Source organism: Coptis chinensis, chromosome 5, assembly GCF_015680905.1.
Source record: "Coptis chinensis isolate HL-2020 chromosome 5, ASM1568090v1, whole genome shotgun sequence".
NCBI classification, from domain to species: domain Eukaryota; kingdom Viridiplantae; phylum Streptophyta; class Magnoliopsida; order Ranunculales; family Ranunculaceae; genus Coptis; species Coptis chinensis.
Window position 1 is genome coordinate 69,690,794 of NC_141460.1, and position 15,288 is coordinate 69,706,081.

The 15,288-nt window shown below is 42.5% G+C and overlaps 1 protein-coding gene across 2 annotated transcripts in view; it reads right to left on the reverse strand.

The window, feature by feature from the left end:
- The window catches only part of LOC147498609 (uncharacterized), a 33,421-nt gene that overhangs the window by 17,893 nt on the left and 240 nt on the right, over positions 1-15,288 (reverse strand). For both annotated transcript variants that reach the window (XM_086560558.1, XM_086560557.1), the window contains exons 2-6: positions 15,127-15,264; positions 14,666-14,747; positions 11,925-12,001; positions 9,832-9,938; positions 7,645-7,774 (exon numbers count right to left, since the gene is read on the reverse strand). In XM_086560558.1, coding sequence (XP_086416684.1) covers positions 7,645-7,774; positions 9,832-9,938; positions 11,925-12,001; positions 14,666-14,747; positions 15,127-15,264 — 534 coding nt within the window. The remainder of the gene's footprint in view (positions 1-7,644; positions 7,775-9,831; positions 9,939-11,924; positions 12,002-14,665; positions 14,748-15,126; positions 15,265-15,288) is intronic.

Below are 15,288 nucleotides of genomic sequence, written 5' to 3' on the forward strand. Positions count from 1 at the left end.
GGACGCCGGTGAGACGAGATGAGAGGTATGAGACCCAATCACGCAAGGAATCCGAGAAGAGGTTTGCTAGGCTAAAGGGTGCGCGGGATAATAAGAGGGTGGAATTCCGCGTGACCGGTTGTTGTCAACGTGGTCGCTCGAAGAAAAATGGAAAGGTCCGGATGTGTGGACTTCACGCGACGTAAATCTAGAGTGTCCGGGCGACGCCGGTTATCCGATGCCGCTTGGATGGATGAGTTGGTAGAGCCGGGGATTTGCGGGTTCGGCATGTTCTCATTTATGGATCGTCCATAGGTACAATCCAAAGTGGCAATGTATGGACCGGATCGGGGAAAAACCTCCTTCCGTAGTGGAAGGGGGAACATACTTCTTATACTAGAATGCCATTTGGATTAAAAATGCAGGGAGCCACATTCCAAATATTGGGAGAGAAGATGTTCGGGGCAAAATCCGAAAAGGCATTGAGATATACATCGATGATATGGTGGAGAAGAGTATGTCGAACAGGGAGCACTTGGAAAGGTTGGAGGAGACATTTCGATATCGCGAACACCTAATTTGAAACTCAATCCCGAAGTGCACATTTGGAGTCACCACGGGAAAATTTCGGGGTATATTGTGACCACCGAGGAATCGAGGTCAACCCAAAGCGATAAGATCATTGGTGGAGATGCCATCACCAAAGATGAAGGAGGTGTGGGTGCGGGAAGCCGGAAAAGGTCGCGCTCTTAACAAAGTTCATCTCGAAATCATCCGACAAATGTAGGTCATTTGCAGACGCACTATTGAAAACACCACGATTTCACATGGACGCGTAATGTGAACGAGGCATTCGAGGGCTTAAAAGGTATTTAGAGGGTACACCGTTGTTGTCGCGACCGAGAGGGAGAAAAGTTGTATTTGTACCTGGGGTCCGACATTATGCAATCATTTCGGTCCTCGCTCGAAAGTAGTGGATAAGATAGAAACCGGTTAAGCACTTTCGTGAGTAAGACGTTGTTGGATGCGAAAAACCGGATCTGATCGGGTGGAGAAATACCCTGCGATTGATATTTTCGCTCTCGAAGGTGAAGCCTATTTTGAAGCCCACGCAGTTGATCGTGGTCCGCGAACTTGCCTCTTAAGCATGTTTTGAGGAAGCGAGAGAAGTCGGGAAGAATGTTGAAATGGGCCGTGATGCTAAGTTCAGTATGAGATCCAATATCGTTAGACACGGAGAAGACTCGAGCAAGAAAGCAGAGTTCTTAGCGGAGTTCCCGCATGAAGGACCACATGGGGAGGAGATGGTTTTGGAACCGAGAGGGAAGAGGAACCGGATAGCTTGAACCCGTGGGACGAAAAACGGTTGGAGAGTGTTTGTCGATCATGGTCGCGGCCAACGGATGTTAGCGTGAATTGGTGTAGTATTGGTCACGCCGCATTAACAATGACAGCTAGAGTCGACAATGAAATCGGGGTTCGCAGCATCCAACAACGGCGAAGTATGAAGCGATGTCGCCCGGCATGAGAATGGCGTAAGGCACGGGGTGAAGGAACTTCTTCAGATAATTCAGACTCCAATTTGGTAGTGTACCGTGCAAATGGAGGGTTCGCTAAGCGAGATGTCCCGGGATGGCAAGATATTTGGGGAGTCCCGAAGGAAGTTCGGCGGCGTCGAAGTTCGCGAAATCCGCTTTGTACATTTGAACCGGTGGGGAGAATCGCCACGCGCAGATGCTCGCTTACGTGAAATTTGCCATGCCGGGTCCGAAGAAAGGACTCCGGTTGAGGAAGTTGGACAAGCCGGCACCGAGGAAGCATTGGGAGTAATGAATACCGCGGAGGGTGGACGAAGGATGGGTGATGCCCATCAAGCGGTTTTGATGGGGGAGGGATTTGTCCCGCAGAAAAGACGAAGGTTGGAAACGGACATCTCGGGCGTACACGTTGGTGGGAGGTGAATTATATCGGAGGAATTTCAATGGGCCTTTGTTATGATGCTTGGGGCGGCCGGCTCAAGAGGTGCTCGATGAAGTTACCTGAAAGGGGATTGTAGGAACCACTTTCGGGCGGGCGGAACAACGATTACCGTGTTGTTAACACAAGATTACTTCCGCCTCACATGAAAAGAGACGCCCGTGAAATTCGCCAAAAAATGTGAGAAGTGTCGAGGTTTTCTCGGTTGATATTGGCCCCAGCCAGAGCCGTCCACCGCGATTATCTAGCCGGTGGCCATTCGCGATGTGGGCCCTTGACATAGTGGGACCGCCATTTGCATTATAGGCCCGCGGTAAAAGGAGATTCTTATTGGCGCGACGGACTATTTTACAAAGTGGATCGGCCGCACCATTGCGGCCAGTGAAAGAGGTGCAAGTGATCAAGTTTTGTGGGAAAAACATCATATGCCGTTTCGGGTTGCCTCTATTCTATCATTGCGGATAATGGAACCCGGTTCCACGGGATCAAAGGTTAGGAGTTTTCGCAAAGCGTATCACATCAAACGGGGATTCTCGCCCCATACAACCTCGAGGGAAATGGGCGGGTGAGTCCTCTAACAAAACCATACTTAACAATCTCAAGAGGAAACCGGAGGGCAAGAAGGGGTCTCTTGGGCCAACGAACTAAATCGGGTGCTTTGGGCCTGTCGGACAACCCCACGAACCTCGACCAAAGAGACCCCTTTTCATTGGCGATGGAGTAGAGGTGTCGTGATACCGGCGAAATGGTGGCGGCGTGACCACTAGGACCTACCGGCATCGAGAGGATGGGTCAAACCGGGGCATTCGCCGGAGACATGAACCTAGCGAAGAAAGGAGAGACGCAAAGACGCGTCAAACCGAAAGAATATCACCGCCGCAGCGCAAAGATAAACAAGAAGCCGGTGATGGGAGATTTAAGGTGGGAGACAAGGTGCTTGATTGGGTTACCCCATCACCAAGAAAGCAAGCGAGGGAAGTTGGGTCCGGACATGGGAGGGCCTTTACGTGGTGGTCGAGGTGGGGAACAGCACCTACAGTTACAAACCGTGGAGGCAATAAAGTGTGGATAAAGCCGAATGTAAGGTTGCCTTTGAAAAAATTTCACTAGTAAATGTAATGAGAGAAACCGAAAACGGCATGAGCTATTTGTACATATATAAAACCGTAGCACTTTTGAAGTTAAGTATTATTATTGCATGAGTTTTCATTACCCCCGAGTGAAGGGAAGGGAGAGGGCGAGCCCTCCAAGGGCGAGGGTCCAAACTTTAGTGGGGCAAAAAGAGTTGCCACCGCGGGAGATGAGGTCTCATTGTGGTCGGGCGAGAGGAGTTGCCCCTGACCTATGTGAGATAGAGAGCAAACGGAAGCGAAGAGGCTTCCGCCGGCAAGGTGCAGAGCCGCCCGCCGGTAGAGAGCGGCGGAGGCCCGGTCCGGGCGCCAAGCAAACCAAATCAAATATTCCCAACCAATAGGGGTTAATACACTAATAAAATAGCGATTATTCTTTGGATCCATATAATGAAAAGAGTGTCAATAGAAACAATCGGGGCAAACAGCAAAAACATAATATGAACATCCTAACCGGTAGGGGTGAAGATAATTTACAAAATGTAGCATAAAAGAGTATAACAAAGTAGCATCAAAGAAGCCTGGCCGGGCATAAACAAGCTATTTTCAAGACCAAGATTACTTTCCCTGATCACGGACTCTCGGCTTCTTCTAGGACTTCATCCGCGACCGCCTATCGCCCTAACAAACGCAATGCCTCTTTCCCTTCCGAAGTGGAGTCCGGATTGCACAAATGACCTCGGATATCGAGCGGCCGACAGGGCTTCGTGAAAGAGACGGCGGCTTCTTTGGTGGCCGGTCAAACTCCTCCTTGACCTTCTTGGCCACCCTCTTCTGGCTTGGGCGAAAAGCGTCCCGAGCTCGTCCATATCGACCTCATGTTGTGCAAGGAGAGCCGATACATCCTCCCCGATGCCGAGAGGGAGTCCGGCGGCGGCGCGTTTCTTTTGAAGGGTCTCGCTACCGGGTTACTCAATGGTCATTAACCTTGTCCATATAAGCAAGGTGGCGCCTCCGCAGTTTTAAGCTCGTCTTGGGCCCCGAGCTTGTCTAGGTCCAGCGGCCGTCGATTCTTCTTTCTAGATGGGCTTACTTCTTTATTCAGCTCATCGATCCGAGCCCTTGCACCAAAGAGGCCGCGGATCATGAAGGAGATATCCAAACTCATCTGGAAGAAGGAGCAAAAATTAGAATACTCAGAGAGATGGAAGAAAGATACTTGAATGCAAAGAAAATGTTACCTTCTCCCAGCCGGTGTAGAATGAAGTCCGGTGAGACTCAAAGGAGCCCCCCTCAGCGTACGCCATATCGTTGGGGAGATGAGACCCGAAGAAACGGGGAGGAAGCCACACCGGATTTTCCAAGCGAGTCGTTGACATTTAGAATCGCGGTTTTGAAGCTTGAAAGCGGGGCAAAACGGAGGAATGGGTCCAATAGCCCCCTTTATCGATCCAGGGTGCTATCTCCTTCCCGGCCGTTGTTCCGCGTAGGAGGCGGCGGTAGGTTGGGATGGTCCTATGTTACCCTTCTTGAGGGACGAAGGCGTGGACGCTTGGAGGGCGGGAGGGGAGGAATGAAAGCGGCGAGGGGGGCAAAGAATGGGGGCGACATCCTCATCCGAATCAACTTGTCGAAGAGTTCGCGTTTGTTAAGCGCCCGTCCGGGTTTGAGAAGTGGTGGAAGGGAATGAGGATTTATGAGTCGATCTTCCCAGTGGTCGGGGATCGGTATGGAGTAGGGGCGAGAGAGGAGTGGTCTTGCTTAAAACGAGCTTGGGGCGAGTGGGGTTTCGCGGTATGGCGCTTTTTCCTGGGAGGTGGTGTGTCACGTGGCTTTCTTTGGGGAGGAGGGCGGAAAAATGGGGAGCAATATTTTCCTATGGATTTCAATTCGGGATCGGACGATGGGGAGAGCGGTTCGCGAGTCAATCCCAAGTATCACGGCTTGAAGCAGTCCCAGTCGCGAATCTTCCGGAAAGTGGTGGAAGAAATGTGGTCGTAGGTCGCGACTTTGAAGTCGGGCCCAACCCGAAATAGAGGCTGTCAAAGTCGATGAGAAACCAAAAGATATACATCAATGGGGGTAGATAAAGAGTGAGACTCACCACCGGGAAGAAAAGCCAAGTGGTTAAGATTCGGTTCGGGTGGAAGATCCGCGGAGAAAAATTGAGATTAGAGATATAAAGAGGGTAGTGATGCCACACTTTGTCCGAGGAAGTGACCACGAAGAATGAAATGCCGCTTTTCTAGAGGACACAAAAAGAGTGATAGCCCACAATCGACATCCTTGGTACTTTTGATGAAGAAGTGAGCGGTCATGTCGCGAACCGCTTATCTTAAATTTCAGACGGTTGTAGTGGTTCGCAAAGATACATGACCCACCGAAATTGTCAATGCCTTGGCAAGGGGATATTAAAGTGATTACACACCCTCGACATCAAGGCGGGTGAGGGGGCAAACGCAGTTTCCACAAATAATCTGGCCCTACCGTACCGCTCTGAGGCACCCCCTGTAAAGGGAACCGATCGACGGGAAGCCGAAGTTAGGTCGCACATGTTCTAAGATGACATCGGGGGTATCCCGTGAACCCGCTTTAACAAAATTTCAAGATTAGGTCTACGCTACGCGGGGGAGGGGAGGGCAAAAGCTTGCCCAGAGATTGAAGGGGCCTCGGTCCGGTCGGGAGAGGTGGGGAAGCAAGGCTACGGATCGGGGAAGAGGGAAGAGGTGGCGGATCTCGAGCCGACATCGCGGGTCGGTGGAAAACACACCACGCCACAAAGCGCGGAGAAAGAAAGGGAGACGAACAGATTCTAACACAAAGGACAAAGGAGAAATGCGCGCATATAGCAATTAAATGGGGCTAGAGAAAGAGGAGACCAACCCGAGGTAAAAGGAAGCGGCCCGGAGCAATAATTTCCGCAGAAGAAACCGAAGAAGACGACGCGGCGAGCTCGCGGCGGCCGGTCTTTGGAAAACAAACAAGAAGGGGTAGGGAGAGGTTGGGGAGGAACCGAAAGGCAAAAGAAAAGCTAAGTGAGAGGAAAAATCGAAATGGCTTTTTATAAGAGGGGTAAAAGAGTAATTTGAGGGGAGCTGAAATCGAGGGGACACCAAAAGGAACCAACCAATGAAGGACACGTGGATGCACAAGAAACGAGGGGCGCCGGTTGTACTCCGCGTGGAAACTCGTGAATCCAAATGAAAGGAAGACGGAAGACTACGGTTGGAAAGTTTAATGTGGCGAACTCTCGACTCCCGTCGAAAAACTATCGCGGACTCGAGAGGGGCATCTGTAGTGGCGGGATGCGCGACCGGATATCAATGGTGAGATGTGCCGGTCGGATAACATATAATAAAGCCGCGATCCACCGGATCGGGTGATGCCGGTGGTCGCGGTACGGAAACCCTACACATGGAAAGAAGGGGACCGCGAGATAGGGGACAGGTGGAGGGTTGAGATGAAGAAGAGGGGAGAGATAAAAGAGAAAGGAGAAGAGAAAAGAGGAAAAAAGAAAAGAGTGTCCAAAGAGAGGAGGAGACTGGTAGGAGGAAGTGAGTGGTAACACTTCCAACAGTGAGAGTTAGTGAATAGTGCTCGCAAATAGTGACTGGGTTGTAACAAAAATATACTTGTCTTTTACTTTCGGCTTGAAAAGATAAAAATCTTCATAATGCAAAACTCCTATTCACCTTTTGACTTTTGAGGAAAACAAAAGTTGGGAAGTCCATATAAGGGGTCTACCTTTACAAAACATTCTTGTTTGTATTCCTGGTTTAAGGATAAGAATCTTTATCATCTTGAGCAAAATAATGCTTCTTCTTTATGTCCTCTTTATGGGCCATGGGCAATTATTATGTTTGCCACTTAAAATGGTCTGGCTAGGTTGACAGCCAAAATATATATATAGGGGAGGGATAAAGCCACTTCCGAGCCACTTCCAAAACGTACAAGGCCATATGTCACCCTACCAGTTGAATTAAATTAAAGGCCAATGTTTTGTAGATATGATCTCCCCACCATAAATAATATGCCTACCAAATTTCGGTTAATTCAAATATGTCTAACCTAATCAAATGTTATTATAAAATCGGAAAATTCTACACCGTTTGATAAATGTTCAAAATTAAACACTAGTTTTCGCAAGATTAGACATATCCAAATAGAATAAAATTTTGTGGGCAAGCTCTCTAAAAAATCATATCCACAAAAAAATCAAGTTTTAATTCAATTTGTAAGTCGATGAAGTGACTCTATCCCTCCCCATATATATACAACCCGGCTCTCTGAAGGACGTCCTTAAATAGACTTGAACTAAATATTCAAAAAATCAGTGAAATACACTCTTATGAAGGTGTTAGAAGTCGAATCCCATATTTTAAGAAGTTCAAGGTTTTTAGGATTCGACTACTAACACCTTCGTGAGAGTGTATTTCACCGATTTTTTGAATATTTAGCTCAAGTCCATTTATGGACATCCTTCAGAGAGCCGGGCTGTATATATATATGGGGAACGGTTATATGAACTTCACTTAAAGTGACTCCAAAGTCCCCATATATAAGGGTTATCATTAATTTTTTTGCGTAAGTGACCTGGAAGCACTAGATTTGAACTCACAATTTTGGTATAAGATCCATTATTTAGCGGTGGCAAGGTATTCGTGCTTGAAACTTCAAATATCCAGTTGGGAACATAAAGTCCATACAACAGGCCCATGTATATAGAGCATAGCATAACAGCAAGCATCCTTCACAACAAAGGAAAAGAAGTGACAATGAAATAAATTTCAATAGAAAGAACCACATACAAGTTTACTTTCTAGGGCACTAAAGGAATTAAAAGTTAAAGTACTATAATTTTACAATTATCTTTTGTGCATGCTTAAGTAGGTGATGAACTACGATGTATTATATAACAGCACGTGTCTGAAAAAAGCCATGTCAATAGTCCCAACTAGAAGACGTCAAGTGTATGTGAAATAAAACTAAGTTGAGGCAGTAGAATAAATTCCACCAGTAGTACGTGCACAAAGCTCTTAGGCACATATAGCTGCAATATTTGATATCCTTTTCTCCCCAAAACCTCTGGTTTGAAGCTGAGGTAAAGAAGACCCTTCTCGGTTATTAGTGTATCAACGTGATATCCTAAAGCAGGAGAAAGATCCTAGGCATGAATATACTTCCCGCTATGTCCCTTGAAGCTAGACATAAATAAAGCTCCCACTCAAAAGTTCTTTTCATAAAAAGGTAGGCAAGGAATCTGGGAATCCAGTATAGTAACAACTCTAATATCACAACAGGTATTACTCAAGCCATCTTTAGAAGGACAAAGAGAATAGCTACAGTTTTAAAAGTACGGACACAGAATAAATAAGTGAAAACAAAATCCCCAATAGAGAAAGGCGTGAGGAAGAAGACAATTATGATATTCCTCTCTTCCTTGGACTGACAGTTATGAGAGGACAGCTTAAGCCACCATAAGAAGCAAGGTAGCAGGTACTAGATATTTGCAAACTCCTTTCACGCTGCAGGAAACTTCCCATACCCGCAAGAAAGTATATGCATTGGAATAAAAAGATCAGAAAGGAGACGTTTACACACATGTTGTTCTCACAAAGATTAAATGGATGGTTCTTATTTAGCATCAGAGGTGGTTCCCACCTTAGCAAAGAACGATGTAAAGCTAGCCCCACTCGCCCTTTTCACATCTCAATGTGAAGTTTTGGAATGCAAAACTCTACGACCTGATGGAGCCTATAAGATAAGGAAAATCAATAGTAAGAGCAACCTCACATAACCAGTGTCCCCTCATATCTCATCATGCTCCTCAACTCACCTTAAGATTATGCACTACTAAACTTCACTAGGTAGGACCTTTATCATTTCTCTCTGAACTCCACATCATAGTGATTACTCTTATCAGATCTTTCACATTAGAAAACATGTTATTTGTCACGCCATATATCTGTCCAAACTCTCTATGATCAATCAAATGGATATGGACAACCATTTACTCCCAAATGGAGGGGAAGTTAAAAAGTCATCTGACACCATATAGGCCAATTCAAGAATACCTTTTTCACCCTGCCTTTTCACCATATAGCACAATGATCTTTCTGAGGTTAGATGGCCCCAGTCGCTTAAGCTGAAACATAACTTCCCCTATAGACAGCCACAATATTTATAATCTTCTCCTGCAACTCAACCAGCACCGTCACTACGAGTGTCACAATTGACTGAGACAAGGGAACTTTGTACTAGGACCTCTCTCCTTCCTATAAATCCAAGAAGGCAAAACCTCGACTAGATAGAAATGAGACACTAACACATTGCATCCTTGACTTCGCATTCAAATTTCCGTCTCAAAAACATGCCTTCTCCACATCCAATAAATGCACAAATGTGACAGTCGCACCTCCTACCACCTACATACTCGGTGATCAATATGCTATCCAGGATTTCACTGCCAAAATGGATGGTCATCCTGCTTTAAATTTGGTCAAAGTCAAAGCATGCAGAGTGCCATGAAGTAGAAGCAACAAACCTGAAAAATGCATTTGTATTGGAAACAAAAGAGATAACTTGACACTTAACTTGGGCAGGTTTTGCATTCTAATTAAATGCACATGCATAATACTGAATAGGGTATAGCTTGCAAAGGACATGAGAGAGCAGTGGAAAAGCACTAGCTAAAGATATTATTACGGACAGGTAAATCAGCTTTATTATGAAAAACGGAGCACAGCAATGGTAAAAGTGAACCACACATTGTAAGAAGTGTGAAATCCAAAGCAACAGTACTAACCACTGAACATAGTATTTCTTCACAAATGTGACTGCTGAATCCACCATAGTATTGCCAACAAGCCAGATTTCTGAAATCCCAGCTAGAAAATATCCAATTGAAATCCTCTGCACAATATAAAAACTTAACTATGAGGTCTATTCTATCGCATATGTGGTTGCTGTGTCATGTTTAACAGCAAGTTGGAGTCAGTAAAAATTTTCAAGTTAGCCTTGTGGCACGAGAGCTCAGATCTTAGACAAAAATAGAGGAAACAGTGATGCAGGAGCATGATGCTGACATCACGTCAGCACATGCTGGAAACAAGGATCTGGAACCGATAATTCTATTTTATATTAGTTGTTATTATGTTTTGGCAGTAGTTACTAAATTAGGATTAGTAATAGAATCAAGTAGTTTCTTATTTTTGTTTTAGATGTAGGCTATTTAGTAGTTTCTTATTTTTGTTTTAGATGTAGGCTATTTAGTAGTTTCAATTTTGGAGTCCAACTAGAATTAGGAATGAGGTTTATTATATAAAGGCATGCTAGCCTTCATTGTAGGTTGGTTGTTATTGAATATTTATCCTAAAGGAATTGTTCTTCATGATTGAAGGTTTAAACCCTAGATTTAGGTGCTTGTTTTATTAAATCTTATTGATGTTTAGCAATTGTTGAAGCTTCCGCCAACAAGAGACATCAAACAGTATGAACCATTTTACCATCATTAACTTGTATATAACATGCATGTAGTACATAATCGATGTATATGTCATATGGTATGCTGGAGAAAGATGCTACAATTGATTAAGTTACGTTTTGAAGATAACTTCCCAAGAGAGAATAGATAGAATTTGACCCTTCATTTCGTCACACAGCACTAGGTCAAAAAATTACTATAAGAAAATCAACTCCCAATATTTGTTGTTCAGATTGTTTAATACTTCAGAGCATTGCTGATTTATGATGATTTGACAAAACACCATGCAACACTCAAACATTCTCACCTTAACGAAGATTTGGAAACTGTCATCACTACAGCTTGATGGCGAAGAGATGTTGTTACTTATAGTGATTTTATCTATAAAAAAGAAGTGATTTTATAGATTTGAACTTAGCTCTCACTCGAATAAAATGAAGAATGAGAACCCAAGAATATTTCCAGCTTTTGAAACTAGTATGAAATAGCTAACAATACACTATTATAGTATTATCAAAGATTATATACAAAGTGTAAGGGATTGCAGGACTCTCTTGTTCCCATGTAAGGGATATTTTGCATGTTGGTCCTCCTCTAGAGAAAGATTTATTTAAAATTGTCGAGGAGGATGCAGCGGGTACCATATATGTAAGATTTAGTTGATTAATGCAGGTAGGGGTCTGCCTAACCCCAGCTTAAAATTTTTTAAAAAAAAAAGATTATATACAAACACCGTATATGGAAAATGATGGCAGTATATAACAGACACAAAACCCAGAAGCTGTTTTAAGAACAGCATGGCGGCTGTTATATAAAGTACTAACATTTCAGAAAACAATGTAGTTGCTCCACTAGTGACCATAAGATGCTCTAAAGAAGCTGTTGAACGTATTAATTCCGTGATAGGCCACGCACCCAATATGATAAGTTGGGCACGGGGAAAATATGATAGCTAAATAAATAACTAAATAAACAATGAAAAAACCAAATGAGCATAAGGTAGCCATATCGTGTGAAGGAATTTCATTTACTGATGCAGGGTTAGCCAAAACTTGTGTATAACTGGACAAGCCAATGCCACTGTTATATGTAATGTCTAAGTGGTAACACGAAACAAACCATTAACAAGTCTAAGATTTTTTAATAGAATGAGATGGTATGGAGAAAAGGATCTAAAGCTATTCTTCTTAATACCATATAGGGGTCAAATGTAGACATACTTGATGGGTAATATTCAATGTTGTAGTACGACTCTCCTTTATCATGCACAACTAAGAAACAAATTAACAAGTGGGAATGGGAAAAAAAGTATAACGGTAAGGCTACCAAAATCGGAAAGTAGTATTTATCCCTCTAAATGATTTCAGAAAAATACCACGAGAGACATTAAAAAAAAATACAGTTATCACTGCTACCTGTAACACACCCAGCCATCGTATCTGGTCTATGTCAACTCCGTATGTCAGATGGTTGCGTCCATGGAAGTACCCACCTAGAAATACATTTATATCAAAAAGCTATTAAGTGCCAAGTTATATGGTAACAATAGAGTAAGGAAAAAGAAAACAATGCCTTCAATCACAAGCGTCCATATATGCAAAGAAAATTACTTTTATGATCAGATCAGCGTATGGCCGTATGCTCTTTATTTTGAACAAGTTCATACTCTATTTATTTTCCATAAGTGCTAGCTTACCCATACCCATTTCTCCACAAGATGCATCATTACCATTAAATGAATGTATTTAGTGATAAGGCAGTTACACGGGTCACATGAAAAAAAAAGGACGCAAAGTCAAAATCTAATAGTCCAGATAATTTCCAAACTTGGGCATGTGGATCATAAGTTTAAATACTCAGATGATTTTTAGATTGAGTTGAAGTTGCATATTGACTATGTGTTCTTTTGAACATCATATTCTGATCAAAATGATGTATAGAAGAGACCATGTTTGCCGCATGTTTTGCTTGGCAAGCACGCCATACAACGATTTCACCGAAAACACCTTATTCTTGTCCCATTTTCAATTTCTCCCATCTACTTCCCAATCCCCTCTCCTTGACAAATAAACCAACAACAAATCGGAAAAAGTTATATGATCAAAAAATTGAATTAGATCTACACTTCACCCCAAACAGTATCATTTTATTATCAGTAAAAGTTATATTTTCTTCCCAATAAAAGTGTTACAAACAATATAGCTAGCACTTAGGAAGGAACTAAGAAGAGCTAACTACCTTCCCACATGATTCCCAAAAAGAACAAACTAGAGTATCCCAATTCAAATAAAATCAAGAAATCTCAACAGCCTAAAAATGGTGACATTCTTGACCAATAATATTAATCGCTCCCTAATATCCACCAAAGACTAGTGCATTTCCTTGTTCTCAAACACTCTCCAATTACGTTCCAACCGAAAAGGCTCCATGAAGATGTCTCCACAAAGAGCCTCTCTAATCTCAACCGGACACCTCCAAAGGTTTATTAAAATATGAGAAGAACAACTCCCAAAGTCACTTACCAACCGGGACAAATAACTCATAGGTGGTACACAGCCTCTTCCACCTCCTTACAAAGTCAGCATTCATTAACAATATGCCTACCTCTTTTATTTAGTTCGTCAATGGTATGAATATTCCCAAGGTCACTCGTAACGGGATAGAATTCACCCGTATCTTCTTATGTCGAAAATCGCCAATGATTTAATTCTCCTCTAACTCCTCTCGCTCCTTTTTCTTGGCAAACACACAAAATAACAATTTCACCGAAAACACCTTACTCTTGTCCCATTTTCAATTTCTCCTATCTAATTCCCAATCCCCTCTACTTCTCGACAAATAAACTAACGACAAATCAGCAAAGGTATTCAATTCCCAATCATTAAGGTTTCTTCTCAAAACCTGATCCATCCACTCCTCTAGACAAATAGAAAAACGCCACTTTAGCATCCTTGTTAACTACTAACTGAAAGATATTTGACTATAGGTCACTAGCGTCATTTCTCCCACCCAAACACCTTCCCAAATGTGATCTTATTCCCCCCACCTTAAAGATTATGTCACTGTTGAATTGATCCCATCCACTAGTTATCTCTTTCCACAAAGTGATCCCATATGGGCCTTTTGGAATTTTAGGCTTCCACTCACCGTCATCCTCACCATACTTTCCAACAATCACCTTTACGCATAAATTCTCCCTCTCCTTCCCATACCCCCACAACCATTTACATAAAAGTGTTTCATTCATGGATTTGACATACATGCAACCTCATCCTACTTATCAGGACAAAACCTATCCCACCTAACCCACTGTAATTTCTTCTTGTTAGTAATACTACTCCAAATGAACCTCCTAAACTCCATCTCAATTTCGTTAACCACAACTTCGGGTATTGGGAAAAGAGAAAGGAAGTAAATAGGAATTTGGCTAAATGTTGATTTAAGCAAGGTCATTCTTCCCCCATTTGATAATAATTTTGCCTTCCACCCCACTAGCTTGTTAGACACCTTCTCGAGCACCTTGACCACAAACTCTATCATATCTACTCAAATTTTCTAGACAATCAATGAGTTATCATGTCATTTGCAGAAGCATGTTCTTTGGATTTTTTGTGAATTGTGTTTCCATAAGTAGAAATTCCAAAATTATTCTCATGTCAAGAATCTCAACTTCAAAATATCAAAAGTTTTGCACTGGAAATCATGATCGGGAGTTCATTTACTCCGCCAAATATCAAAAGATTCATAAATGCTTTTCCGGACACAAAGCGAAGTAACCAATTTTGCAGATTTAACTCTCTTTTCATAATCAACAAAGAGAAGAATAGAAAAAACGTATCAAACCATTAATCAAGTCTAAAAGAGAGACAAGTGCATACAGTATGATTTGGAATAAAGGTAGAGTAATTAGTTCAATAAATTGTCTAGTCAATAATAAGTGAAAAATCTATTAACGTATTAAGAGGAACTTGAGGATCACTTGGCACAACTTCTATACAGCATTGACGCAGAAAGAGAAGCCATGTCACTAAGGGTTAATAAGAAGGGCTTTTGAATGTAGACATAGTTGCACTTTTAGCATTATCATGTTGGAAGGGTAAAGAATTAAAACGCCCTAAAAAACAATAACCTACATCAAGGTGGGGAAGAGACATACCTTGAAGCACCAAGCCAATGAAAAAGAGCTTGATTGTCCTGAATAAAACCTTCTTTGTAGAGGTTGTCTTTTTAGATGCTTTCTACATAGTATGGAGAAAAAAAGACCACATGGAAATTTAACTAAGTCAGGTACATATCTCGTAGTAAGAAAAAACAAGGAAAACAACACGAAGATGTAAAGAAAAATCCGCTAACACATTTTCGAAACAAATGCAATAAAACTAACATGTAACACAAACAATGCCATAAACTCTCATTCACAGATGCTATTAGGTCTTCCACAACCTAGCAGTGATTTTGTCTTGTATATAAGGACTCATCCACAACCTAGCGGTGAGCTTCTACCAGGAAATGAAACATATGCTCCACTCAGAACACTTTTACGAATATTTAGCACTAAATAAACAAATATCCTTTATTATTAAATAAACAATAAATAGACAACGTCAACGATCATACCTGGAATGCAAGTGCAACGGAAACACCAACACCGAAAAGAAAAAACGGCATCACAAAATCCGCAAGTGTAATACCAAACCATGGGGAATGATTAATTGATGGAAATGCTCCTCCAGCATCATCCACAAGTATCATTAGCTGCATGTTAAATAAAATAATATC